A 26,858-nucleotide genomic window follows, 5' to 3' on the forward strand; every position below is an offset into this window, starting at 1 on the left:
AAATACGAAAAATTCAGTTCTTTCCAGTAATCTTGTTTAAAACAATATTGCACCTCTGGGATGAAAAAAAAAGCGCCAAATTATATGCAAACTGCATTTACAGTTATATTTATATTTTTTGTATTCTCTAAACTTGGCACTTTGATCTGATATTCTGACACAACAACAAGAGCAGTCATTATCATTTTTTTATTCAAACAGGAATTCTTTTGCTAAGCATGGAAGTTTTATTTATTTTGCAAACGTTTTGGTCCAGATAGTAAAAAAGGGAAATTAATCTGCAATTAATGCTATGGGACTTAATTTGCTTTAAACTGATCTTTCTCATCTTAAACATTACATTTTGAAATTATACTCAAAACATAAAAAGCTTGTGTTCACTATGTTTATTCGCCCAAGTGGTCTTTTTCGGAAAAAACTAAAATCAATACGACGAGTGGACTTTACAGATCTATTGGCTGAGCCCTGAAGGTCATGGGCAAAAATCAATTGCGTACACATATTTATATACATTCAAAGCGCATGCTCATATTCTTCGCGAACGCGAACGATGCCATTTTGTTTCAAGTTGTTGACCTGCCCGTTCAATCCTATATTCAATCGACAATACACGATTACATGTGATGGAAAGTTGGAGAAGGAGACCGTGAAATATTTATCCAGAGAAAGATTTGTGAACGCCTCATCACTTACTGGATTATGCCCCAAACTGCCATAAAAATATCCACAGAATCAGTCGGAATTCATAGTTAAAAATTGTAAACCTGTGAGTTAATACCCATGAACTGATTACGATGAAACGAAAAAATTTCCAGTCTTGACTTTTCTCAAAATTAAGTCCTTTTCACTTCTTACGGCGTTTAGAAGTACTTGTACTTGGCTCTACATGTTATTAGTTTAACAAAATACTAAATTTTCATGTCAATTTTAAAAGTATAAAACTAGAATGAACATAAAAGGGAAATTGAATTGACCGTGTCGTTCTACATGCCCAGCGGGTGTAACTAAACTTGTACATCTATCTAGATCTAGAGAAAACAGCTAAATGTTGCAGTGTGATTGCAGGATAGCCACGTCTCCTTTACCGCGGACTTAAAAAGATTTTTTTTTTTTTTTATTGCCCTTAAAGATTTTTTGAATGCCCAAGATACACCAGAATAATATGATTTAAAAAGCATTCTCACTGTAGTGCCAATACCGCAATTGATTTATCGCCCTTTAAAAAAGTATGTTCAAATATTAAATTTTAGAACGTCAGTTAAGGAGCCACGATAGTGTAATGGGAAGACAGTTTCTTCTCACCTGAACATGCGGGGTTCAAATCTGATTATGACTTCTTCTTCTTTTTTTCTTTTTTTTTAACCCAAAGCTTTATAATAACAAATACAGAACACATTTTAACGATTAGATTTTTTTTTTTTTAAGTGTATCACAAGTGAGTCTTGAAGGCCTTGCCTCTGTTGTGTATATTTTTTTTAATTTGCAGATCTAAGCGCGTGCAGCGCTGATTTTGAATCTACTCAGAGAGGAATTTGACCGTAATCATTTTTATGAAAATCTAGAATGTGAATCAAAGTCATGAGTATGGCCACGAGGTCAGCAGTAAAGACTGTAAATTGTTTGTACAATTACAAGTGGTACTTTTTCTCATGGTTCAATTCCGGATTTCCAAAAGCTGCTCCCGTTTTGCCATTATCAAGAACCGATTCACCTGTATACATTTTTTGATATTATTACTATTTCTATATTTATTTTCCACAATCATGAGAGCATGCAGAGCTATTTAATATATTAGTCGATTTATTTTTCGAGATTTGTGTAGTCCATAACAAAGTTGGGTTTTCTCAAGTCCCACGATGGTGTGGTTGAGAATGGCGGTTCTCTCCCTCTCTTTCTCGATGCACACTTCCACTGTCCATTCCTTGGCAACTTCGAACACAGTTACGTTAGCACAGTTAGCATTGTTTCGGGGTTTGTCACTGATCTTGTTCTGTGTGTAATGGTTGCCGTTGTGAGGCCACACATTGAACTAGCGGGTATCAAGTTTCCCCCACCGATCCTCCCCCTTCCTCCCACTCCAAATCTCGCCACCTGGGACCCCCCCCCCCCTCCCACCAAATCTCGCCACTTGGGACTTCCCCCCCTCCCCCACCCCAGATCTCGCCACCTGGGACAGAAAGAGAGAGAAAGAGAGATCAGAGAGAGAGAGAGGCAGCAATGTGGTTTTGTGGTGCTTGGGATAATCAAAACAGAGCGGTGGTTCACACCGAAGAAAGAGAGAGAGTCAGGCCCAATGATAAGGATTTCAGCCTTGCTTTTATTTCCCATCTATCCTAACCAATCTACATTCACAACATTTTGTACACAAATATACCTACACGGAGGAGGGGGATGGTGAAAGGAGAAAAACAACCCCGTGCAAATGAATATGCATGTCGAAGAAGGTACACACACACACACACACACACAAGCGCGCGCGCACACACACACACACACACTCGCTCACTTACACATGATACGTATTTATATAACATACACAGACACGCTCACACAGAGATGACAGGTGGACGGGAGAGATAGGGGTGAAAAAGAGAGTGCGGAATGGAGAGGGTAGGGTGGGGGTCTCCAAGTGCTGGTGTGAGCGGTTTACAACTGTTCACGATTTTTTTTTTTTTACCCGCAAGCTCATCTCGCCCGTGGGGTGAAACGATGTGAGTTCGTGTTTCTGCAGTCAAAAGCGCCATTTTGTCAGGTTCAGTCGGTCTGGAGGAGAGAAACCATACAGCCTTGGTTGTCCGGCCTGGTAAGTACGTAGCTGTGTTTAAATGAAATGTTTAGTTTTGTTAATAACTTTGTAAATGAACTCATTCACCATCCCAGTACTGCTGCAAGAGAGCCTCTTACCTGTTTATATCTGTCGCAAAGGTAGTCATCGATAAATCGCCAGTTTACCTTCACTGGGTGTCCACAGGAAGGAGTATTTGAAGTTCTCGTTTAAAGTTCTATAAACTAAAATGGGAAAACATTACAACCACACCTCCCCCACCCCGTTTCGGCTTCTTTTCACACCCATTTATTTATGTTTTAAATCAGAAGGTAGGGATTGATCCCAGAACGATAGCAAGCGTGTTGAAAACATCGGAATGGGAATATTACTCATTGAAGAAGGAACAATGTTGGAAAGATAATCACCCCAGACCTCTCCAGCCTTTTCCCAATTGAGTAAAGAGGGCAGGGGATGGGGACAAAAAGGAGGTATATTTCCAATATGTTTCCAGCAGCAGGAATGGTGGGGGTGGTGGGGGCAGGGTGGAAATCATGTCCAAAAAAGACGAGAATAGTTTACATTATAGTGACAGGTTTTGGTAGCAGGGATGGTGGTTCCCATTCCTAGCCAAAGTGGCTAAAAACAAACAAAACAAAATATTTCATTATTGATATTTGAAGTCATCTCTCATTTTGTTTTCAGTTTATCATTTTTGACTGGTCACCTTAATCATAGAAAACAGAAAAATCTGGTTACTGCAAAATGTGGTCAGTAACTTTTAGTTCAAGCATTGAATGGCAGATTTCTTTGTTCACCCCTCCTCCATCATAACTGTCAAGTTTTTGTATACATTTTAGATCAGCTTTTTTATTCTTCATTGTGATATTTAAAAAGTTTTAAAGGGTGTTCAAATCATCACAGATTATTGATAGTGGTGTAGAATTGAGAAAGACAGAAAAATGAAACTGAACTCAAAGACATACATGAAACGTAAATCATTGATCAAAGATCTCTACTGATACGTTGTTGAAACATTAAAAAAAAAAAAAAAAAAAAAAAAAGTAAGACAACATGCATGCCCACATATTATGCACGACCCAAGCACACATAAAAATCCACACCTGCACTCTCTCTCCACCCCCCCCTCCCCAACCGCTTCCCTCCCCACACAGCTTAGTAGGGATGGTGTGGAGGGGGGATGTAGTAACAGGAGGGGCAGGGTGGAAGTCTTGCCCAAAAGTGTTGGATATAATTGTGGTTTACATTATGCACAATTTTAATCTTAAGTCAGCTTTTCATTTTTGCAGTTTGTTGAAAGGTGTGAAAAGAGTGCCTGAAAGTGTTCCTTTTTTTTCTTTTTTTTTTCAAAATGAAAAGATAAGAATTTTAATGATCATTTATATTTGTCACCCCCCCCCCCCCACACACACACACCTTTGAAATCAATGTTTTCATTTGCTTTTATATTTAATTTTGTTGAAAAATATCAACGGCGTTATTTAATATCCTCCATGCCCCAAAAGGGATTAAAAGATGAAAAAGAAAATGTTCAGGGCATTATAAAACTATTTTGAAATTTCTTTATGCCCCCCCCCCCCCCCCTCGCTCATTCCAATTGTCAAGTGGGTTTTTTATGCATTTTACATTTAGATACTCTTTGTTACCACATTTTTTTCTTTTTAGACGCAGTTACACAACATGCATACTTACTTACTCAAAACGCTGAAGCAGAAGGTGACCATTTCCCCATGGAATGCTACTGATGTGATGGAGACATTTACAATTTAGTGATGCTTGCAACCTCTGTGGGATGAATATCAAAAGGTCATGTATCATTGCATCTGTTAGCTTTCATTATTGACATTTTCTAATATATTTGTTTTGTCTAGACATGCACCAGTTGTCAAAATGATCCAATATGCAGCACTATGTACCAATAATGTTTTAGCATAACTGTTTTGTAAACCCAACCATTGACTTTACTTGATATATTTTTGCTTGAATAAAACACCCCTCACCCTTTCCCAGGGATCCCAGAAAGCCCTGACACCATGTTTAAATACTTTGATTGACTGTCTTAAATGTATCTGACCATTTGTATGTGGTCATGTTATTAGGGATCAAGGACGCGAACAAGGGACTTCATGAGGCCTCTGAAAAAGCTAAGTCAACCCCCCGCACCCCCCCCCCCCCCTTATCTCTCCATTCTATCTGTCTTGTCTGTCTGTCCGTGTATGTGTGTGTGTGTCCGTCCATCTCTGTCCCTCCCTGAGGATGGTTGCCTTGAGTGGATGTGCACACTGAGTTGAGCATGATGTTGAGCTTAACTCTAACCCTCTAACCCTTACTAACAACCTAAGCCTGACACACTGCACAGTATGGGTGCCGTGGGGGTGGGTGGGGGGGGGGGATTGTGAAGAACAAATAACTGCGGTGTGAATGCCCTTAGTTTCCATGTTTTCAGGCAGGCCACTGAGGACAGTGCCACAACTTGGGACAACACCAGGGCTGAGCAGGACACCACCAGCAGGATCCAGGAACATGGGGCCACTACTGCCTTTGGGTGAGAGACTGCTGTTAAAATCGGATCTTGCACCTTGACCAGATGGTAAGGCAGATAAGACAGGTGGGGCCACTGAGGCCAACAGGTGAGGCACTCCTACCAAAATCAGACTGCACTTAAACCAGAAATCATGTGGATAACAGGAAGTGTAGCATAGCTTTGACTCATAACAAGATCATGTCAACAGTCAGTATTGGAAGAACAACCACAAACTTAGGCTTTGCAAATGATCTTAAATGTCTAGCAGGCAGTGAGGAAGAACTCGTCATTCAAGTGTCTGTAACTAATTTATAAAATGAAACTTGGATAAAGGATTACCTGAATCTTTTGTAAACAAATTTTGAGGATTTTGTGACATCTTTGGCGGATTCTAAAAAATGGAATAGAATGGTGGGAGATTACAATGCAGATGAAAATGTTAAGAATTAAAATACAAACGTATCAAAGTAGATGAATCAGTTTTCAGATTTTTTTTAACCTACACATATTTATTTATCTTTGCAAAATAAAAGGAGTTGAATTATAAGTATTCATAGGTATCATTTTTGGTTCTATTTTCCTTGAAACTGTCAAAAGATATTTAGTGCATTTAACTATTAAAATGAAGTATCTGTCATAAATGTCAGTGACGAAAAAATATGTCCAGGGGGACAGGACGCCTACACCAGCACCGGGGTGGATACTGGTGATGTCAGCACCCAGGACGCCGCTTCCAGTGGGTTCCAGACAGATGGAGCCACTGACGCTGACGGGTGAGATATTCCTATCGAAATCAGACAGTACTTGGACAAAAAATCTTGTGGATTTCAGGAAGTGTAGCATAGCTTTGACGAATTCACTTGAAGATCATGTCAGCAGTCAGCATTGGAAGAAGAACCACCGCAAACACAGGCTTTGCAGATGATCTTAAATGTCTGGCAAGCAGTGAGCAAGAACTCATCGTACAAATAGCTGTAACTAATTTAGAAAATGAAACTTGGATAAAGCATTATCTGAATCTTTTGTAAACAAATTTTGGGGATTTTGTGTTTGGCGGATTCTTAAAAAATGGAATAGAATGGTGGGAGATTACAATGTAGATGAAAATCTTAAGAAATAAAATCCAAAATTATCAAAGTAGATGAATCGGTTTTCAAATTTTTTTTTTAACCTACGCATATTTATTTATCTTTGCAAAATAAAAGGAGTTGAATTATAAGTATTTGTAGGTATCATTTTTGGCTCTTTTTCCTTGAAACCGTCAGAAGCTGAAAGTGATTGTATTTAAATATTAAAATTATCAGTTATAAATGTTACTGGCAAAAAAAAATATATATATATATGTCCAGGGAGACGGGACGCCTACACCAGCACCAGGGTGGATGCTGGTGATGCCAGCACCCAGGACGCTGCTTCCAGTGGGTTCCAGACAGATGGAGCCACTGACGCTGACAGGTGAGATATTCCTATCAAAGTCAGACAGTACTTAGACTGAAAATCTTCCGGATTTCAGGAAGTGTAAAATATGAGGCTGATTCTCTTGAAGATCATGTCAGCAGTCAGCATTAGAAGAACCACCACCGCAAAGACAGGCAGATGACCTTAAATGTCTGGCAAGCAGTGCGCAAGAACTCATTGTACAAGTGTCTAATTTAGAAAATGAAACTTGGATAAGGCATTATCTGAATCTTTTGTCAACAAATTTTGAGGATTTTTTGTTGGCTTCTGTGAATTGTATAAGTGGAATTGAATGGTGGGAGATTACAATATAGATGAAAATGTTAAGAATTTTTATGCAAGATTTTTTCAACCAATGGATATTTATCTTGGCAAAATAAAAGGCATTAAATTGTTAAATAATATTGATAGTTATCAGTTTTAGCAGGTTTTTCCTTGACACTGTCAAAAATAAAATTAAGTGGGTTTAACTATTGAAATATCTGTCATAATAATTGCTGATGAAAAAATACACTCGGGCCCGTTTATAAGGAGCGCTCGGGGACCAAATTTTTTACTCCTTATAACCGAGGTTCCTTATAACAGAGTTCTCGGATATAAGGAGTAACCCAAGCCCAACTACCTTATAAACGGGCTTCTGCATTTTTTCGGTGTCAGTATCAGCAATTCTTCTTCCTCCCTCCCTCTCTCTCTCTCTCTCGCACAGCAGATTGAAAATCAATGCCCCTTTAGGCTCATGTCTATGGAACAACAGTAATTTGTTCCTCTCTGTTTTGTTTCTTCGGCCATTTTTTTCTGTATTTCTGTCTCCCTTCAACTTCTTTTGGTTTTCAAACCACTATAACAGTACTTAGAAGACAGCTTGCGACAGCTGCCCTGGTGGCAGATAAATAATGTCACACAAGTAAAACTCATCCGAGTCTAGCGGAATGACCGCGGGGCGCCTGAACGCTCTAGAAGAAGAAAATGTTCCTCTCTGTATATGTAACGCCAGCGATGAGTTTGTTGCGGGTGTTAAAAAAGTTTTGTTGATACCACAGTGACACAACAGGACAACAAACACTTCAAGCCCTGCCCTGGTCTCCATTCAGTCAAAGGGAACTTGAGACAGTGATACTGAAAAACAACACGATAACAGCCCCTTCAAAACCTTACATATCAATGCAGCCACACCCACACCTCCATTCATGCACAACACATAACAAACATAATTGTCGCTGTCACTGATACACATACATACAATGAAACAACATTCAGTCCGAGAACACTCATGAAGCGGCTATAATCACCTTCAAATTACATTCCTTTATTAAAAAACAAGAAACAAAAAACGCACACATTTTTTCTCACTAGGATCAATACGCTCATCAAAATGAAATGGAAAAAAATAGGGCCTGCTGTCACTGGCTAAATTTCACTTTCTTGTGAGAATAACAATAAACAACAATAAACTGAAAAATGGCTGTAGCAACCAGCGACCAAACGGCATTACGTTACGAAGGAACTAATAAAGGAACACTGGCCGTTATTCATCATTTTAGTTCCAGAAATCCAAGGATTGCGCCTGTTTGAGAATTTAGCCTGCATGCTCAAACGGTACTTGTCACCCTTTCAAAATGTCCGCATAAGTTTCGGAGATAAATCTTCTCCTCAAAGCGTGGGACATCTGGGATCCGGAAGAGAGGGGCATGGGTGAGCCACTTTCTGGAGAAAGGGGCGATGGCCGTGTAGACAACCACGGATGTCTGACGGAGGGTAGCGGCAGCGAAGATTTCCACGTCGGACCCCCATGCCCTGGCCTGCATTGTATGTTCCATCAAGTAACTCCCAAGGTCATCACCAACATATCCGGCAAATGTTTCCTGGTTTTCAAGCATGAAATCTAACAATTTCCTTCAAGCGCCCGTGCTGGTCCTGAGTCCCGCAAAGCTCAAAGCTCAATGCTCTATAGAGACAATTTCCGTCTCCAACAATTTTATCCACTTGCGAAGGTGGGCGAAGCTGTTGCTTGATTTCTCTGTCTGGTAGATCTTTGGGATAGGGAAAGCCCAATCTTGAACATTGCTCTTTTCGCCAATGTTTATTAGTCGGGTGGAATCGATCTGGCTCAGGATTTTGTACCCTGGTGATTTTTATACATGTGTATACATCATCATGTTCTTTTCTCGCTTCATCATCATTTTCTTCTCCACACATTTTTTCCACATTGCAGTTATTTCTTTCATTTCCATTGTCATCTTCTCTCCTTCCTTGCACTCTTTCATCTTCATTCTTTCCTGTTTCTCCCTCTGCAGGTCGATTCCATCCACTCCCTCACTCTTCTCTGCTCATCCCCCTTACTCCTCCGCATTCACTCCTGCATCCTTTTTCTCCGCCTCTGTGTACCTCTTCTCCATCCCTTCTCTTTTTACTCGGCGTTTGCATGCTTCTCTTTTCCTCTCTTTCAGTGAAATCATCCTCTCTCAAATCCCAGTCATCTTTCGTTCCTCCTCCATCCCCTTCTCCCTTTCTTTCAAACCACCCATCCTTCCTTCCTGAGATTTCCGAATCATTCTGTCTTTTTTCGTTTCCGCCCTTCTGTTTCTCTTCTCATTTCTGTCTCTTCGTCCTTGTTCCCCGCATTCTCCCCCCAGCTCTTTTCCTTCATCTCCCTTTCTTTTGTTTCGCTTGCTTTCTCTTTTTCACAATTTCCCCCTGTTTCTGTATTCCCTGCTTTCCCTCCCTCACTTCGATCATCTCCATCCTCCCCACCACTTGTTTTGAACCCTTCGCTGTCTTTGTCTTCTCTACGGTTCAGATTGTCACTGGAAGTTGAAGTAAAGAAATCTGTGATCTGTGTCTGATGGCGGGCATTTACTATGTGTTTCATCAACAGGTCAGTAAACACATGAAAAGATTTGTTGACTGCATCACCACACCCTGATTGCAGACAGTACAAGTTAATTTGTCTCACATAGCCTAACACTTCACCAACTGAGACTCTTTCTGTCTCTTTTTCGCTTGCTTCGTCTTCCTCTGATGATTCCGTGGCCCCTGCTCCTGCAACATTTGATGCCGAAGTGGATGTAGCAGATGCTGAGAGCGTTGCTGGCTCCGTTGTCGGCAAGTGGTTGTCCACACTGATGTACTCTGGTCAGGTCAGGTCATTAGATCTGCTACTGGTAACCTGTAATCCAGTACAACCTGTTCAGGGTCGGGTTGCCGGCGACTAAACCGGCACTCCCACCGCTCCCTTCCGGGACTGGTGAGGCGGGTGGCTAGACACCCTTATGGAGATCCATAAAAGGGCGTTGGCTCAGGAGAGCCACCGACGGCCATCTAGCTCCACCGTGCTGTGTGCATGCCACACGCAGTTGGCTCCCGGGGTGTGTCTACCCATGCATGCGAAGTCTGGATCCGGTAGAATCTGCGGAAGAAACCTATCGGTTCAATGGAGAGGAAGGCGGTTACAGCAACGCACTGTGGAGTGCAGAGAGCAAGATGAGACACCGAAAGGATATCTTGGTCATCCACTGCATCCGTGCTCATCCTCAGTCGTCTCGACTTGGTCTTGCCACTGGAAATTGGTGGACCCGGACGAGAGAGTGAGGTCGACGTTGCGCAACTCCTCTTCACTTTAAACAAACTCATCGCGCAAGTCATCAGTCATCCAAAATGACCTTTCATCCTTCATCATTTCATCACCCCCAAGTCCTGTGGCGACAGGCGAGCGACGAAACGACAGGTGTGGGTACACTGGCAGTCGCAGCTGCAGACCTGCACGCAAGCGGCTCAGGCCATAGGGTCGTTCTTCGTCGACAGGAGCAGCGATGGAGCTCGGCAGCCGTCTGAGCGTCTGAGCAGCCCTCTTTAGGAATGCACTGCTCACCTCCCTGGCATGAGGAAGGGGCTAGAAAAGGTGCCCTAAAAATTGCCTGCTCCATATCACCCTGGCCAGCATACCGCGGCTGGCGGGGACCCTACATCAGCGGTCGAAACAAAGAAAAGAAAAAAAACAAGGATCGTTCCTCTCACCATTGGTGCTTGGAACATAAGGACTCTCCTGGACAGATAACGCGGACAGACCCCAAAGGAGAACGGCACTTGCTGCATCCGAACTCGCCAGATACAACATTGACATTGCAGCCTTGAGTGAGACTCGGCTTGCAGGCGAAGGTGAGCTCTGTGAACAGGGATCTGGTTACACCTTCTTCTGGAGTGGACGAGGGAGCGAAGAGCGACGTGAGGCTGGCGTTGGTTTTGCAGTAAAAACAGCACTTGTCAGCAAGCTAGCTGGAATCCCAAAGGGAGTCAACGATAGGCTTATGACTATGAAACTCCCACTGGCATCTGGCCAGAAGCACCTCACCATTGTCAGTGCCTACGCCCCAACCATGACCAACCCGGATGAAGTGAAGGCGAAGTTCTATGAGGACCTTCACTCTGTCATTGCTGCTATCCCTAAAGCAGATAAGTTCATCATTCTTGGGGACTTCAATGCTAGAGTTGGCTCTGACTACATCTCCTGGGATGGAGTGATTGGAAAGCACGGTGTGGGCCACTGCAACCCAAATGGATTGCTTTTGCTTCAGACCTGTGCAGAGCACGAACTGCTGATAACCAACACAGTTTTATGCCTCCCTACCTGTAACAGGACGTCATGGATGCACCCTCGCTCAAAGCATTGGCATCTCATCGATTATGTCATCGTCAGGAAAAAGGATAGGCAAGATGTACGTGTAACAAAGACCATGTGCGGCGCCGAGTGTTGGACAGACCATCGCCTTGTAGTCTCAAAGCTGAATATTCGAATCCAGCCCAAGAGACGCCCCCAAGGCCAGAAGGCTCCAAAACGGCTTAACATCGCTAAGCTGAAAAACATCACCATCAAAAACAGTCCTTTGTGGAGCTGCTGGAAGATCGTCTGGAATCCGCCTCTCTGGACAACCAGAATGTGGAGTCTGACTGGAGGACCCTGCGTGAGCTGATCTATAGTACAGCTTCAGAGACCCTGGGACCCATGACCAGAAAGCACAAAGACTGGTTTGATGATAACTGTGATGAAATCATGCAGCTTCTGGATGAGAAACGCCATCTGCATCAAGCCTACCTGAGCAACCCAAAGTCCACATCAAAAAAGGATGCGTACGATGCCATCCGCAGGACTGTTCAGCAAAAGTTACGCCAGATGCAGGATAAGTGGCTGAGTGACAAAGCTGAGATCCAGGGATATGCTGACAGGCACGATATGAAGAGGTTCTATGATGCCTTAAAAGAAGTCTACGGCCCCACATCCTCAGGATCATACCCCCTCCTCAGTGCAGATGGGAATACCTTGATCACCGAGGAGGAGAAAATTCTCGAACGCTGGGCTGAGCACTTGAACAGTGTCTTAAATCGCCCTTTCTTCATAAATGATGAAGCCATAGACCGTCTCCCACAAGTCCCTATCAACGAAGCACTGGACGATCCGCCAACACCTCTTGAGACCCAGAAAGCAATCCGTCTGCTATCCAGTGGCAAAGCACCTGGCTCAGACTCCATACCAGCAGAGGTCTACAAGGATGGAGGCACTGTGCTGACTGAGAAGCTCTATCAGCTGTACTCATGTGGAAAGAAGAGACGATCCCCCAGGATTTCAAAGATGCATCTATCATTCACTTGTACAAGCGAAAGGGGAACCAGCAAGCCTGTGATAACCATCGGGGCATTTCCTTGCTCTCCATCGCAGGCAAGATACTTGCCAGGATCCTACTAATCCGCCTCACAGCACACCTTGACCAAGGTCATTTGCCTGAGAGCCAATGTGGATTCCGGAAAGAGCGCGGAACCACCGCCATGGTGTTTGCTGCAAGGCAGCTGCAAGAGAAATGTCAGGAGCAAAATGCTGATCTGTTCTCCACCTATGTCGACCTCACTAAGGCCTTCGACACCGTGAGTAGAGAGGGACTGTGGAAGATCATGGCCAAATACGGATGCCCTCGGAAATTTATTTCCTTGGTCAGCCAATTCCATGAAGGCATGCAGGCTCGAGTCCAGGACAATGGCGAAACATCTGCTCCTTTTGCTGTCACAAATGGTGTCAAGCAAGGCTGCGTCCTGGCTCCAACGCTGTTCAGCCTCATGTTCTCTGCAATGCTTACTGATGCCTTCAGAGATGGCGATGTTGGAATCAGCCTAAAGTACCGAACAGATGGCAAGCTGTTTAACCTCAGAAGGCTTCAAGCAAAAGCGAAGGTCATGACAGACATCATCAGAGACTTTTTGTTTGCTGATGACTGTGCCCTCAACGCTGGATCTGAAGCTGACATGCAGCTCAGCGTCGACAAGTTTGCCACTGCCAGCAGGAACTTCGGCCTTACCATCAGCACGAGGAAAACTGAAGTTTTCCATCAGCCAGCCCCAGGGAAACCCTACGTTGAACCCAACACCACAGTCAACGGTCAGAGACTCAATGCGGTGGAGCAGTTCACATACCTCGGCAGCACACTGTCACGAAATGCGACCATCGACGATGAAGTGAATGTCAGGATTGCAAGAGCAAGTGCAACTTTTGGTAGACTCAATGCAAATGTCTGGAACAGAAGAGGCATTAGTCTTGAGACCAAGCTAAAGGTCTACAAAGCAGTAGTTCTCCCCACACTACTGTACGCCTGCGGAACTTGGACAGTGTACCAACGACATGCCAAGAAGCTGAACCACTTCCACACAACATGCCTCAGGAAGCTACTGAACATCAAGTGGCAAGACAAGACCCCAGACACAGAGGTGCTCGCAAAAGCCACCCTTCCCAGCATCTTCACCATCCTGATGAAGTACCAGCTTCGCTGGGCTGGACACGTGGCGCGCATACCAGACCATCGGCTGCCCAAAAGGCTCTTCTATGGCGAGCTGCAACAAGGGAAGAGATCACACGGAGGTCAGAAGAAGCGCTTCAGAGATACTCTGAAAGTCTCTCTGAAAGCGTTTGATATCAACCATGACTCTTGGGAGGAATCTGCAGTGGACCGTGACAAATGGCGCGCTGCTGTGCACAAAGGCGCCAAGTTGTGCGAGGCCAACAGGACTGCTGCAGCTGTTGAGAAGAGGCAGGCCAGAAAGTCACGGGCAAACAAGCTCCCTGACAATGATATGCCTGTCTTTGTCTGCCCCAACTGTCAGCGAACATTTCGTGCGCAGATTGGACTATTCAGCCATCTGCGCACTCACAGATAGATTCATGAGCATCCTTCCCCCCATCCCACCACCACCCTCCCCCCATTCCCCATCCCCCATCTGGATGACAATGATGGTCACCATCGATCTCGATGGACACACCACCACACCATCTCTCCATTCTCTCTGTCTGTCTCTGTCTTGTCTTGTCTGTCCATGTGTGTGTGTGTGTGTGTGTGTGTGTCCGTCCATTTGTCTGTCTCCCTGGATGGTTGCCCTGAGTGGATGTGTGCACCGAGTTCAGCATGGTGTTGAGCTTAACCCTAACCCTTCCTAACCCTAACACACTGCACAGTATAGATGCAGTGTGTGTGTGTGTGTGGATTGTGAAGAACAAATAAGTGTGGCGCGAATGCCCTGAGTTTCCTAGTTTTCAGGCAGCCCACTGAGGACAGCGCCATGACTTGAGAAACACTGGGGCTGAGCAGGACACCGCCTGCGGGATCCAGGAACATGGGGCCACCACTACTTTAGGGTGAGGGACTGCTGTCAAAATCAGGTCTTGTGCCTTGACTAGATGTAAAGACAGACAAGACAGTAAGGCACTCCTATCAAAATCAGACTGTACTTAACCCCTTCACTGTCACAGTAAATAACCCTTTTAATTACACATACTTAACTGTGACCCAACTGGTGCAGACTCCGGCAGGGGTCTGACATCCCTGCCAGATAGAAAATTTCCTTTTTGGATTGCTGTGTGCCAGGCCTCATTTTAGCTTATTTTGGGTAGGTTCACCAAAGTTTTCACTGCTCATTCATTTATAGGGGTATCTCAAAGATTTTTGGCATGTTTTTTTTCCCTCATACCCTTGGCAATGAAGTGACAGCATTATGTTGTGATGTTTCCAGTTTTTGTGTTATCCTTGGTAATGTATATTTTAAAAACAACACACTTTTGGAACATACACTCACACATTCCTGACCATAAAACATCAAACGTACTGGAAAAAAGGGTTTTCTTGTACATTTACTGAGAATGAAAATACATCACTCGGTGTTAGTGCCAGTACACAAACTTGGCATGGTAACCCATGAAACAACCCTACTGGTATTACTGCGTGCCAGGGCAAAATACTGCTTTCCTTGGTATGTTCACTGAACAGTTCACTGCTCATTCAGTTATTGAGATATCTCAAAGATATTTGGTATGTGTTTTTCTCACATCCTTGGCTTTGATGTGACAGTACAATTATTTGATATTGGTAGAATAAATATGGATACACCTGATATTTAAAAAAAAACAACACTCACTTTCAGATCATAAACACGTATTACACAACATAAAATGATACAAGTACAGGAAATACTGGCTTTCTTTGTACATTTACAAACTCGGAATGAAAATACGTAAGTTGCAGGTAGTGCCAGTGCACAAACATGGCATGGAAGCCCATGAAACAACCCTACTGGTATTTGTACGCATGGAAGGACTTGGCCAGGGAAAATATATTCACTGAATAGAAATCATATTAGGCTTAGGCTTTTCAGATGACAGTAAATGTGTGGCAGGTGGTGAGCAGGAAGTCATTATATAGATGCCTGTACCTTTAAGAAAATGAAACTGGGATAAAACGATCTAAATCTTTTGTAAACAAATATTCAGGAATTTGTGACACCTTGGATTGTAAAAAGTGGAATAGAATGGTGGGAGACAACAATGCAGATGAAATTAACAATTTAGATCCAAAAAAACACCAAAGCAGATCAATCAATTTTTAGATTTTTTCAAACTGTGAATAATTGTTTATCTTGGCAAAGTAAAAGGAGTTGGATTGTTAACAATTTATAGGTATCACTTTTAGCTCTTTTTTTTTTTTTTTTTGAAACTGTCAAAAGTGAAATTGTGTTACTATTAAAATAAGTATCTATCATAAGTGTCAATGACAAAAAAATATATGTCCAGGGGGACAGAGGGTGCCAACGCCAGCACTGGGGAGGACACTACCGCTGCCAGTGGGTTCCAGACAGATGGAGCCACCGACGCTGACAGGTGAGATATTCCTGTCAAAATCAGACTGTACTTAAAACTAGAAATCATGTGGATTTCTGGAAGTGTAACATAGCTCTGGCTGACTCACTTGAAGATCATGTCAGCAGTCAGCATTGGAAGAACCACCACCACAAACACTGGCTTTGCAGATGAGCTTAAATGTCTGGCAGGCAGTGAGCAAGAACTCATCATACAAGTGTGTGTTAACTAATTTAGAAAATGAAATTTGGATAAAGCATGACCTGAATATTTTGTGAACAAATTTTTTTTAAAGGATTTTTTGACAACTTTGGTGGATTCTATAAAATGGAATAGAATGGTGGGAGATTACAATGTTAATGAAAATGTTAGGATTTAAATCCAAAAGAATCAAAGCAGATTAATCAGATTTTTTCAAACTACACATATTTATTTGGGTAAAATAAAAGGAGTTGAATTGTTAGATAATTATAGGTGTAATTTGTGGCTCTTTTTTTCCTTAAAACTGTCAAAAACTGAAAGTAAGCTCGTTTAAGTATTACAATTATCACTCATAAATGTTGCTGACGAAAAATATATGTCTAGGGGGACAGAGGATGCCTACATCGGCATCAGAGAAGACGCTGCTGATGCCAGCGCCCAGGACGCCACTTCCAGTGGGTTCCTGACAGATGGGGCCACCGACGCCAACAGGTGAGGTATTCCTATCAAATCAGACTGTACTCGACTAAAAATCGAATGGATTTCAGTAAGTGTAACCTAGCTTTGACTGATTCACTTGAAGATCATGTCAGCAGTGGGCATTAGAAGAACCACCGCCACAAAGACAGGCTTTTCAGATGACCTTAAATGTTAGAAAATGAAACTTTGATCCAGCATTATGTGAATCTTTTGTCAACAAATTTTGAAGATTTTGTGTTATCTTTGGTGGAGATGAAAATGGAGATGAAAATGTTAAGAATTTGAATCCAAAAGTGTCAAAGCAGATCAGTCGGTTTTCAGATTTTTTCAAACTACGCATGTTCATTAATTTTTGTAAAATAAAAGAAGTTGAATTGATAGATATTCATAGAATATTCCTGAAACTGTCAAAAACTGAAAGTAAGTAAATTAATTATCAGTCATAAATGTTACTGATGAAAAAATATATGTCCAGACAGAGGACACCAATGCCAGCACCGGGGAGGATGCTGCTGATGCCAGCACCGGGGAGGATGCTGCTGATGCCAGCACCCAGGACGCCACTGCCAGTCAGTTCGAGAAAGATGGAGCCAGCGACGGCGACATGTGAGATATTCCTATCAAAGTCAGACTGTACTTAAACTAGAAATCATGTGGATTTCAGGAAGTGTAACATAGCTTTGATTGACTCATTTGAAGATCATGTCAGTAGTCAGCATTGGAAGAAACACCACAAAGATAGGCTTTGCAGATGACCTAAAATGTCTGGCACGCAGTGAGCAAGAACACATCATTTAAATATCTGTAAATTACTTAAAAAATGAAACTTGGTTAAAACATCACCTAAATCTTTTGTAAACAAATTTCTAGGAATGTGTGTTACCTTCTGTGGATTCTAAAAATGGAAGAGAATGGTGGGAGATTACAATGTAGATGAAAATGTTAGGAATTTAGATCCCAAAGAATCAAAGCAGATTAATCAGTTTTCAGATTTTTTCAAACTACGCATATATATTTTTGTAAAATAAAAGAAGTTGAAATGTTAGGTAATTATAGGTGTCGTTTTTGGCTCTTTTCTGCTTAAAACTGTCAAAAACTGAAAGTAAGAGCGTTGACTATTGAAATTTATCAGTCATAAATGTTACTGACGAAAAAATGTATGTCAAGGGGGACAGAGGACGCGTACACCAGCATCGGGGAGGACGCTGCCGATGCCAGCAGACAGCCGCCACAGCCAGTGGGTTCCAGACAGATGGGGCCACCGACACCGACAGGTGAGATATTCCTATCAAAATTGGACTGTACTTTGACTAAAAATCATGTGGATTTCAGTAAGTGTAACATAGCTTTGACTAACTTGAGTGACTCACGAGCAGTCAGCATTGGAAGAACCACCACCACAAACACACTTTGCAGATGACCTTAAATGTCTGGCAGGCAGTGAGCAAGAACTCATTGTACAAGTGTGTAACTAATTTAGAAAATGAAACTGGGATAAAGCATGACCTGAATCTTTTGTAAACAAAATTTGAGGATTTTGACCCAGCTTTGGCAGATTCTATATATGGAATAGAATTGTGGGAGATTACAGAAAAATTGAAAATGTTAGGATTAATATTTATATGTAAGATTTTTTCAACCAATAGATATTATTTTGGCAAAATAAAAAGAATTAAATTGTGAAGTAATATTGATAGGTATAATTTTTGGCAGGTTTTTCCTTGAAACTGTCAAAAACGAAATTAAGTGGGTTTAACTATTGAAATGAAGTATGTGTCAAATGTTACTGATGAAAAAATATATGTCCAGAGGGACAGAGGTCGTCGACACGACACCGCCTCTGCCAGTGGGTTCGAGACAGATGGAGCCTCCGACGCCGACAGGTGTGGCATTACTATCTAAATGAGACTATACTTTAAACCAGAAATGATGTGGATTTCAGGAAGTGTAACATAGCTTTGACTCACTTGAAAATGTGTTAACTAATTTAGAAACTGAAAGTAAGTGCATATAAATATTAAAATTATCGCTCATAAATGTTACTGATGAAACAATATATGTCTAGGGGGACAGAGGATGCCTACATCGGCATCAGGGAAGACGCTGCTTATGCCAGCGCCCAGGACGCCGCTTCCACTGGGTTCCTGACAGATGGGGCCACCGACACCAACAGGTGAGGTATTCCTATCAAAATCAGACTGTACTCGACTAAAAATCGAGTGGATTTCAGTAAGTGTAACCTAGCTTTGACTGATTCACTTGAAGATCATGTCAGCAGTGGGCATTAGAAGAACCACTGCCGCAAAGACAGGCTTTGCAGATGACCTTAAATATTTGGCAAGCAGTGAGCAAGAACTCATCGTACAAGTGTCTGTAACTAATTTAGAAAATGAAACTTCGAACAAGCATTATGTGAATCTTTTGTCAACAAATTTTGAAGATTTTGTGTTATCTTTGGTGGATTCTAAAAAATGGAATAGAATGGCGGGAGATAATAATGGAGATGAAAATGTTAAGAATTTGAATCTAAAAGTATCAAAGCAGATCAGTCAGTATTCAGATTTTTTCAAACTACGCATGTTCATTAATTTTTGTAAAATAAAAGAAGTTGAACTGATAGATATTCATAGAATATTCCTGAAACTGTCAAAAACTGAAAGTAAGTAAATTAATTATCAGTCATAAATGTTACTGATGAAAAAATATATGTCCAGACAGAGGACGCCAATGCCAGCACCGGGGAGGATGCTGCCGATGCCAGCACCCAGGACGCCACTGCCAGTCAGTTCGAGAAAGATGGAACCAGCGACGGTGACATGTGAGATATTCCTATCAAAGTCAGACTGTACTTAAACTGGAAATCATGTGGATTTCAGGAAGTGTAACATAGCTTTGATTGACTCGTTTGAAGATCATGTCAGCAGTCAGCATTGGAAGAAACACCACAAAGACAGGCTTTGCAGATGACCTAAAATGTCTGGCACGCAGTGAGCAAGAACACATCATTTAAATATCTGTAAATAACTTAAAAAATGAAACTAGGTTAAAACATCACCTGAATCTTTTGTAAAGAAATTTCTAGGATTTTGTGTTACCTTTTGTGGATTCTAAAAATGGAAGAGAATGGTGGGAGATTACAATGTAGATGAAAATGTTAGGAGTTTGGATCCCAAAGAATCAAAGCAGATTAATCAGTTTTCAGATTTTTTCAAACTACGCATATATATTTTTGTAAAATAAAAGAAGTTGAAATGTTAGGTAATTATAGGTGTCATTTTTGGCTCTTTTCTGCTTAAAACTGTCAAAAACTGAAAGTAAGAGCGTTAACTATTGAAATTTATCAGTCATAAATGTTACTGACGAAAAAATGTATGTCAAGGGGGACAGAGGACGCGTACACCAGCATCGGGGAGGACGCTGCCGATGCCAGCAGACAGCCGCCACAGCCAGTGGGTTCCAGACAGATGGGGCCACCGACACCGACAGGTGAGATATTCCTATCAAAATTGGACTGTACTTTGACTAAAAATCATGTGGATTTCAGTAAGTGTAACATAGCTTTGACTAACTTGAGTGACTCACGAGCAGTCAGCATTGGAAGAACCACCACCACAAACACACTTTGCAGATGACCTTAAAATTAATGTCTGGCAGGCAGTGAGCAAGAACTCATCGTACAAGTGTGTGACTAATTTAGAAAATGAAACTGGGATAAAGCATGACCTGAATCTTTAGTAAACAAAATTTGAGGATTTTGACCCAGCTTTGGCAGATTGTATATATGGAATAGAATTGTGGGAGATTACAGAAAAATTGAAAATGTTAAGATTAATATTTATATGTAAGATTTTTTCAACCAATAGATATTATTTTGGCAAAATAAAAAGAATTAAATTGTGAAGTAATATTGATAGGTATAATTTTTGGCAGGTTTTTCCTTGAAACTGTCAAAAACGAAATTAAGTGGGTTTAACTATTGAAATGAAGTATGTGTCAAATGTTACTGATGAAAAAATATGTATGTCCAGAGGGACAGAGGTCGTCGACACGACACCGCCTCTGCCAGTGGGTTCGAGACAGATGGAGCCTCCGACGCTGACAGGTGAGGCATTACTATCTAAATGAGACTATACTTTAAACCGGAAATGATGTGGATTTCAGGAAGTGTAACATAGCTTTGACTCACTTGAAAATTATATCAATCAGCATGGGAAGAACTAGCACAAACGTAGGCTCTGCGGATGACAGTATATTTCTGGCAGGTAGCCAACAGGAACTCGTGATACAAGTGTCTGTAATCCATTAAAAAAAAAATGAAACAACATGCATACTTACATTCTTAAAACGCTGAATCAGAAGGAAATGTCGTGATTCTGCCATGGCACTTCCTGATGATGAACAGCAAGAAATAAGTCGCCAAATAGAGAAATGGGTGCTAAGGACAGTGATACGGACCTGTGAACTCCTTACTGAGCTATGTTAGTGACCAGTTCGCCATGGAATGCAACTGGTGTGATGGAGACATTTGCAATTTAGTGATGCTTGCAACCTCTGTGGGATGAAAATCAAAAGTGAATGATGTCTCTAGAGAAAACAAATATATCAGGAAATGTTAATAATGAATGCTAGCAAATGCAATGATAAACGCCAACTGTTACTAGAAGACATTTATAAAAATGATGCACCAGTTGTCAAAATGATCCAATATGCAGCACTATGTACCAATAATGTTTTAGCATAACTATTGTTTTGTAAGCTCAACCACTGGCTTTATTTGATATATTTTTGCTTCCAAAAAGCCCCTCTCCCTTTCCCAAGATCCCAGAAAGCCCTGACGCCATTCATGTTTAAATAATTTGACAGTCTTAAATGTATTTGACCATTTGTATGTGGGCATGTTATCAGGGATCTGTGACATGAACAAGGGACTTCATGAGGCCTCTGAAAAAGCTAAGTCAACCCTTCCCCCCTTATCTCTCCATTCTCTCTGTCTCTGTCTTGTCTTGTCTGTCCATGTGTGTGTGTGTGTGTGTGTGTGTGTGTGTCCGTCCATTGTCTGTCTCCCTGGATGGTTGCCCTGAGTGGATGTGTGCACCGAGTTCAGCATGGTGTTGAGCTTAACCCTAACCCTTTCTAACCCTAACACACTGCACAGTATGGATGCAGTGTGTGTGTGTGTGTGGATTGTGAAGAACAAATAAGTATGGCACGAATGCCCTGAGTTTCCTAGTTTTCAGGCAGCCCACTGAGGACAGCGCCATGACTTGAGAAACACCGGGGCTGAGCAGGACACCGCCTGCGGGATCCAGGAACATGGGGCCACCACTACTTTAGGGTGAGGGACTGCTGTCAAAATCAGGTCTTGTGCCTTGACTAGATGTAAATACAGACAAGACAGTAAGGCACTCCTATCAAAATCAGACTGTACTTAACCCCTTCACTGTCACAGTAAATAACCCTTTTAATTACACATACTTAACTGTGACCCAACTGGTGCTGACTCCGGCAGGGGTCTGACATCCCTGCCAGATAGAAAATTTCCTTTTTGGATTGCTGTGTGCCAGGCCTCATTTTAGCTTATTTTGGGTAGGTTCACCAAAGTTTTCACTGCTCATTCATTTATAGGGGTATCTCAAAGATTTTTGGCATGTTTTTTTTCCCTAATACCCTTGGCAATGAAGTGACAGCATTATGTTGTGATGTTTCCAGTTTTTGTGTTATCCTTGGTAATGTATATTTTAAAAACAACACACTTTTGGAACATACACTCACACATTCCTGACCATAAAACATCAAACGTACTGGAAAAAAGGGTTTTCTTGTACATTTACTGAGAATGAAAATACATCACTCGGTGTTAGTGCCAGTACACAAACTTGGCATGGTAACCCATGAAACAACCCTACTGGTATTACTGCGTGCCAGGGCAAAATACTGCTTTCCTTGGTATGTTCACTGAACAGTTCACTGCTCATTCAGTTATTGAGATATCTCAAAGATATTTGGTATGTGTTTTTCTCACATCCTTGGCTTTGATGTGACAGTACAATTATTTGATATTGGTAGAATAAATATGGATACACCTGATATTTAAAAAACAACAACACTCACTTTCAGATCATAAACACGTATTACACAACATAAAATGATACAAGTACAGGAAATACTGGCTTTCTTTGTACATTTACAAACTCGGAATGAAAATACGTAAGTTGCAGGTAGTGCCAGTGCACAAACATGGCATGGAAGCCCATGAAACAACCCTACTGGTATTTGTACGCATGGAAGGACTTGGCCAGGGCAAAATATATTCACTGAATAGAAATCATATTAGGCTTAGGCTTTTCAGATGACAGTAAATGTGTGGCAGGTGGTGAGCAGGAAGTCATTATATAGATGCCTGTACCTTTAAGAAAATGAAACTGGGATAAAATGATCTAAATCTTTTGTAAACAAATATTCAGGAATTTGTGACACCTTGGATTGTAAAAAGTGGAATAGAATGGTGGGAGACAACAATGCAGATGAAATTAACAATTTAGATCCAAAAAAACACCAAAGCAGATCAATCAATTTTTAGATTTTTTCAAACTGTGAATAATTGTTTATCTTGGCAAAGTAAAAGGAGTTGGATTGTTAACAATTTATAGGTATCACTTTTAGCTCTTTTTTTTTTTTTTTTTGAAACTGTCAAAAGTGAAATTGTGTTACTATTAAAATAAGTATCTATCATAAGTGTCAATGACAAAAAAATATATGTCCAGGGGGACAGAGGGTGCCAACGCCAGCACTGGGGAGGACACTACCGCTGCCAGTGGGTTCCAGACAGATGGAGCCACCGACGCTGACAGGTGAGATATTCCTGTCAAAATCAGACTGTACTTAAAACTAGAAATCATGTGGATTTCTGGAAGTGTAACATAGCTCTGGCTGACTCACTTGAAGATCATGTCAGCAGTCAGCATTGGAAGAACCACCACCACAAACACTGGCTTTGCAGATGACCTTAAATGTCTGGCAGGCAGTGAGCAAGAACTCATCATACAAGTGTGTGTTAACTAATTTAGAAAATGAAATTTGGATAAAGTCTGACCTGAATATTTTGTGAACAAATTTTTTTTAAGGATTTTTTGACAACTTTGGTGGATTCTATAAAATGGAATAGAATGGTGGGAGATTACAATGTTAATGAAAATGTTAGGATTTAAATCCAAAAGAATCAAAGCAGATTAATCAGATTTTTTCAAACTACACATATTTATTTGGGTAAAATAAAAGGAGTTGAATTGTTAGATAATTATAGGTGTAATTTGTGGCTCTTTTTTCCTTAAAACTGTCAAAAACTGAAAGTAAGCTTGTTTAAGTATTAAAATTATCACTCATAAATGTTACTGACGAAAAATATATGTCTAGGGGGACAGAGGATGCCTACATCGGCATCAGGGAAGACGCTGCTGATGCCAGCGCCCAGGACGCCGCTTCCAGTGGGTTCCTGACAGATGGGGCCACCGACGTCAACAGGTGAGGTATTCCTATCAAATCAGACTGTACTCGACTAAAAATCGAGTGGATTTCAGTAAGTGTAACCTAGCTTTGACTGATTCACTTGAAGATCATGTCAGCAGTGGGCATTAGAACCACCGCCGCCACAAAGACAGGCTTTTCAGATGACCTTAAATGTTAGAAAATGAAACTTTGATCCAGCATTATGTGAATCTTTTGTCAACAAATTTTGAAGATTTTGTGTTATCTTTGGTGGAGATGAAAATGTTAAGAATTTGAATCCAAAAGTATCAAAGCAGATCAGTCGGTTTTCAAATTTTTTCAAACTACGCATGTTCATTAATTTTTGTAAAATAAAAGTTGAATTGATAGATATTCATAGAATATTCCTGAAACTGTCAAAAACTGAAAGTAAGTAAATTAATTATCAGTCATAAATGTTACTGATGAAAAAATATATGTCCAGACAGAGGACGCCAATGCCAGCACCGGGGAGGATGCTGCCGATGCCAGCACCCAGGACGCCACTGCCAGTCAGTTCGAGAAAGATGGAACCAGCGACGGCGACATGTGAGATATTCCTATCAAAGTCAGACTGTACTTAAACTAGAAATCATGTGGATTTCAGGAAGTGTAACATAGCTTTGATTGACTCAATTGAAGATCATGTCAGCAGTCAGCATTGGAAGAAACACCACAAAGACAGGCTTTGCAGATGACCTAAAATGTCTGGCACGCAATGAGCAAGAACACATCATTTAAATATCTGTAAATTACTTAAAAAATGAAACTAGGTTAAAACATCACCTAAATCTTTTGTAAACAAATTTCTAGGATTTTGTGTTACCTTTTGTGGATTCTAAAAATGGAAGAGAATGGTGGGAGATTACAATGTAGATGAAAATGTTAGGAATTTGGATCCCAAAGAATCAAAGCAGATTGATCAGTTTTCAGATTTTTTCAAACTACGCATATATATTTTTGTAAAATAAAAGAAGTTGAAATGTTAGGTAATTATAGGTGTCATTTTTGGCTCTTTTCTGCTTAAAACTGTCAAAAACTGAAAGTAAGAGCGTTAACTATTGAAATTTATCAGTCATAAATGTTACTGACGAAAAAATGTATGTCAAGGGGGACAGAGGACGCGTACACCAGCATCGGGGAGGACGCTGCCGATGCCAGCAGACAGCCGCCACAGCCAGTGGGTTCCAGACAGATGGGGCCACCGACACCGACAGGTGAGATATTCCTATCAAAATTGGACTGTACTTTGACTAAAAATCATGTGGATTTCAGTAAGTGTAACATAGCTTTGACTAACTTGAGTGACTCACGAGCAGTCAGCATTGGAAGAACCACCACCACAAACACACTTTGCAGATGACCTTAAAATTAATGTCTGGCAGGCAGTGAGCAAGAACTCATCGTACAAGTGTGTGACTAATTTAGAAAATGAAACTGGGATAAAGCATGACCTGAATCTTTAGTAAACAAAATTTGAGGATTTTGACCCAGCTTTGGCAGATTGTATATATGGAATAGAATTGTGGGAGATTACAGAAAAATTGAAAATGTTAAGATTAATATTTATATGTAAGATTTTTTCAACCAATAGATATTATTTTGGCAAAATAAAAAGAATTAAATTGTGAAGTAATATTGATAGGTATAATTTTTGGCAGGTTTTTCCTTGAAACTGTCAAAAACGAAATTAAGTGGGTTTAACTATTGAAATGAAGTATGTGTCAAATGTTACTGATGAAAAAATATGTATGTCCAGAGGGACAGAGGTCGTCGACACGACACCGCCGCTGCCAGTGGGTTCGAGACAGATGGAGCCTCCGACGCCGACAGGTGAGGCATTACTATCTAAATGAGACTATACTTTAAACCGGAAATGATGTGGATTTCAGGAAGTGTAACATAGCTTTGACTCACTTGAAAATTATATCAATCAGCATGGGAAGAACTAGCACAAACGTAGGCTCTGCAGATGACATTATATTTCTGGCAGGTAGCCAACAGGAACTCGTGATACAAGTGTCTGTAATCCATTAAAAAAAAATGAAACAACATGCATACTTACATTCTTAAAACGCTGAATCAGAAGGAAATGTCGTGATTCTGCCATGGCACTTCCTGATGATGAACAACAAGAAATAAGTCGCCAAATACAGAAATGGGTGCTAAGGACAGTGATACGGACCTGTGAACTCCTTACTGAGCTATGTTAGTGACCAGTTCACCATGGAATGCAACTGGTGTGATGGAGACATTTGCAATTTAGTGATGCTTGCAACCTCTGTGGGATGAAAATCAAAAGTGAATGATGTCTCTAGAGAAAACAAATATATCAGGAAATGTTAATAATGAATGCTAGCAAATGCAATGATAAACGCCAACTGTTACTAGAAGACATTTATAAAAATGATGCACCAGTTGTCAAAATGATCCAATATGCAGCACTATGTACCAATAATGTTTTAGCATAACTATTGTTTTGTAAGCTCAACCACTGGCTTTATTTGATATATTTTTGCTTCCAAAAAGCCCCTCTCCCTTTCCCAAGATCCCAGAAAGCCCTGACACCATTCATGTTTAAATAATTTGACAGTCTTAAATGTATTTGACCATTTGTATGTGGGCATGTTATCAGGGATCTGTGACATGAACAAGGGACTTCATGAGGCCTCTGAAAAAGCTAAGTCAACCCTTCCCCCCTTATCTCTCCATTCTCTCTGTCT

At 41.2% G+C, this 26,858-nt stretch overlaps 1 protein-coding gene across 1 annotated transcript; it reads left to right on the forward strand.

The window, feature by feature from the left end:
* Window positions 1-3,529: 3,529 nt before the first annotated feature.
* LOC143283500 (uncharacterized) lies at window positions 3,530-26,858 on the forward strand. The gene is made up of 15 exons (XM_076589742.1): window positions 3,530-3,534; window positions 5,232-5,330; window positions 5,957-6,082; window positions 6,856-6,860; window positions 8,397-8,573; window positions 9,840-9,904; window positions 17,087-17,217; window positions 17,779-17,885; window positions 18,421-18,494; window positions 18,677-18,784; window positions 24,076-24,132; window positions 24,581-24,684; window positions 25,246-25,352; window positions 25,895-25,968; window positions 26,771-26,858. The coding sequence occupies exons 1-15, from the start codon at window positions 3,530-3,532 to the stop codon at window positions 26,783-26,785; spliced, it is 1,254 nt and encodes a 417-aa protein (XP_076445857.1). The 3' UTR covers window positions 26,786-26,858.

Source organism: Babylonia areolata, chromosome 6, assembly GCF_041734735.1.
Source record: "Babylonia areolata isolate BAREFJ2019XMU chromosome 6, ASM4173473v1, whole genome shotgun sequence".
NCBI classification, from domain to species: domain Eukaryota; kingdom Metazoa; phylum Mollusca; class Gastropoda; order Neogastropoda; family Buccinidae; genus Babylonia; species Babylonia areolata.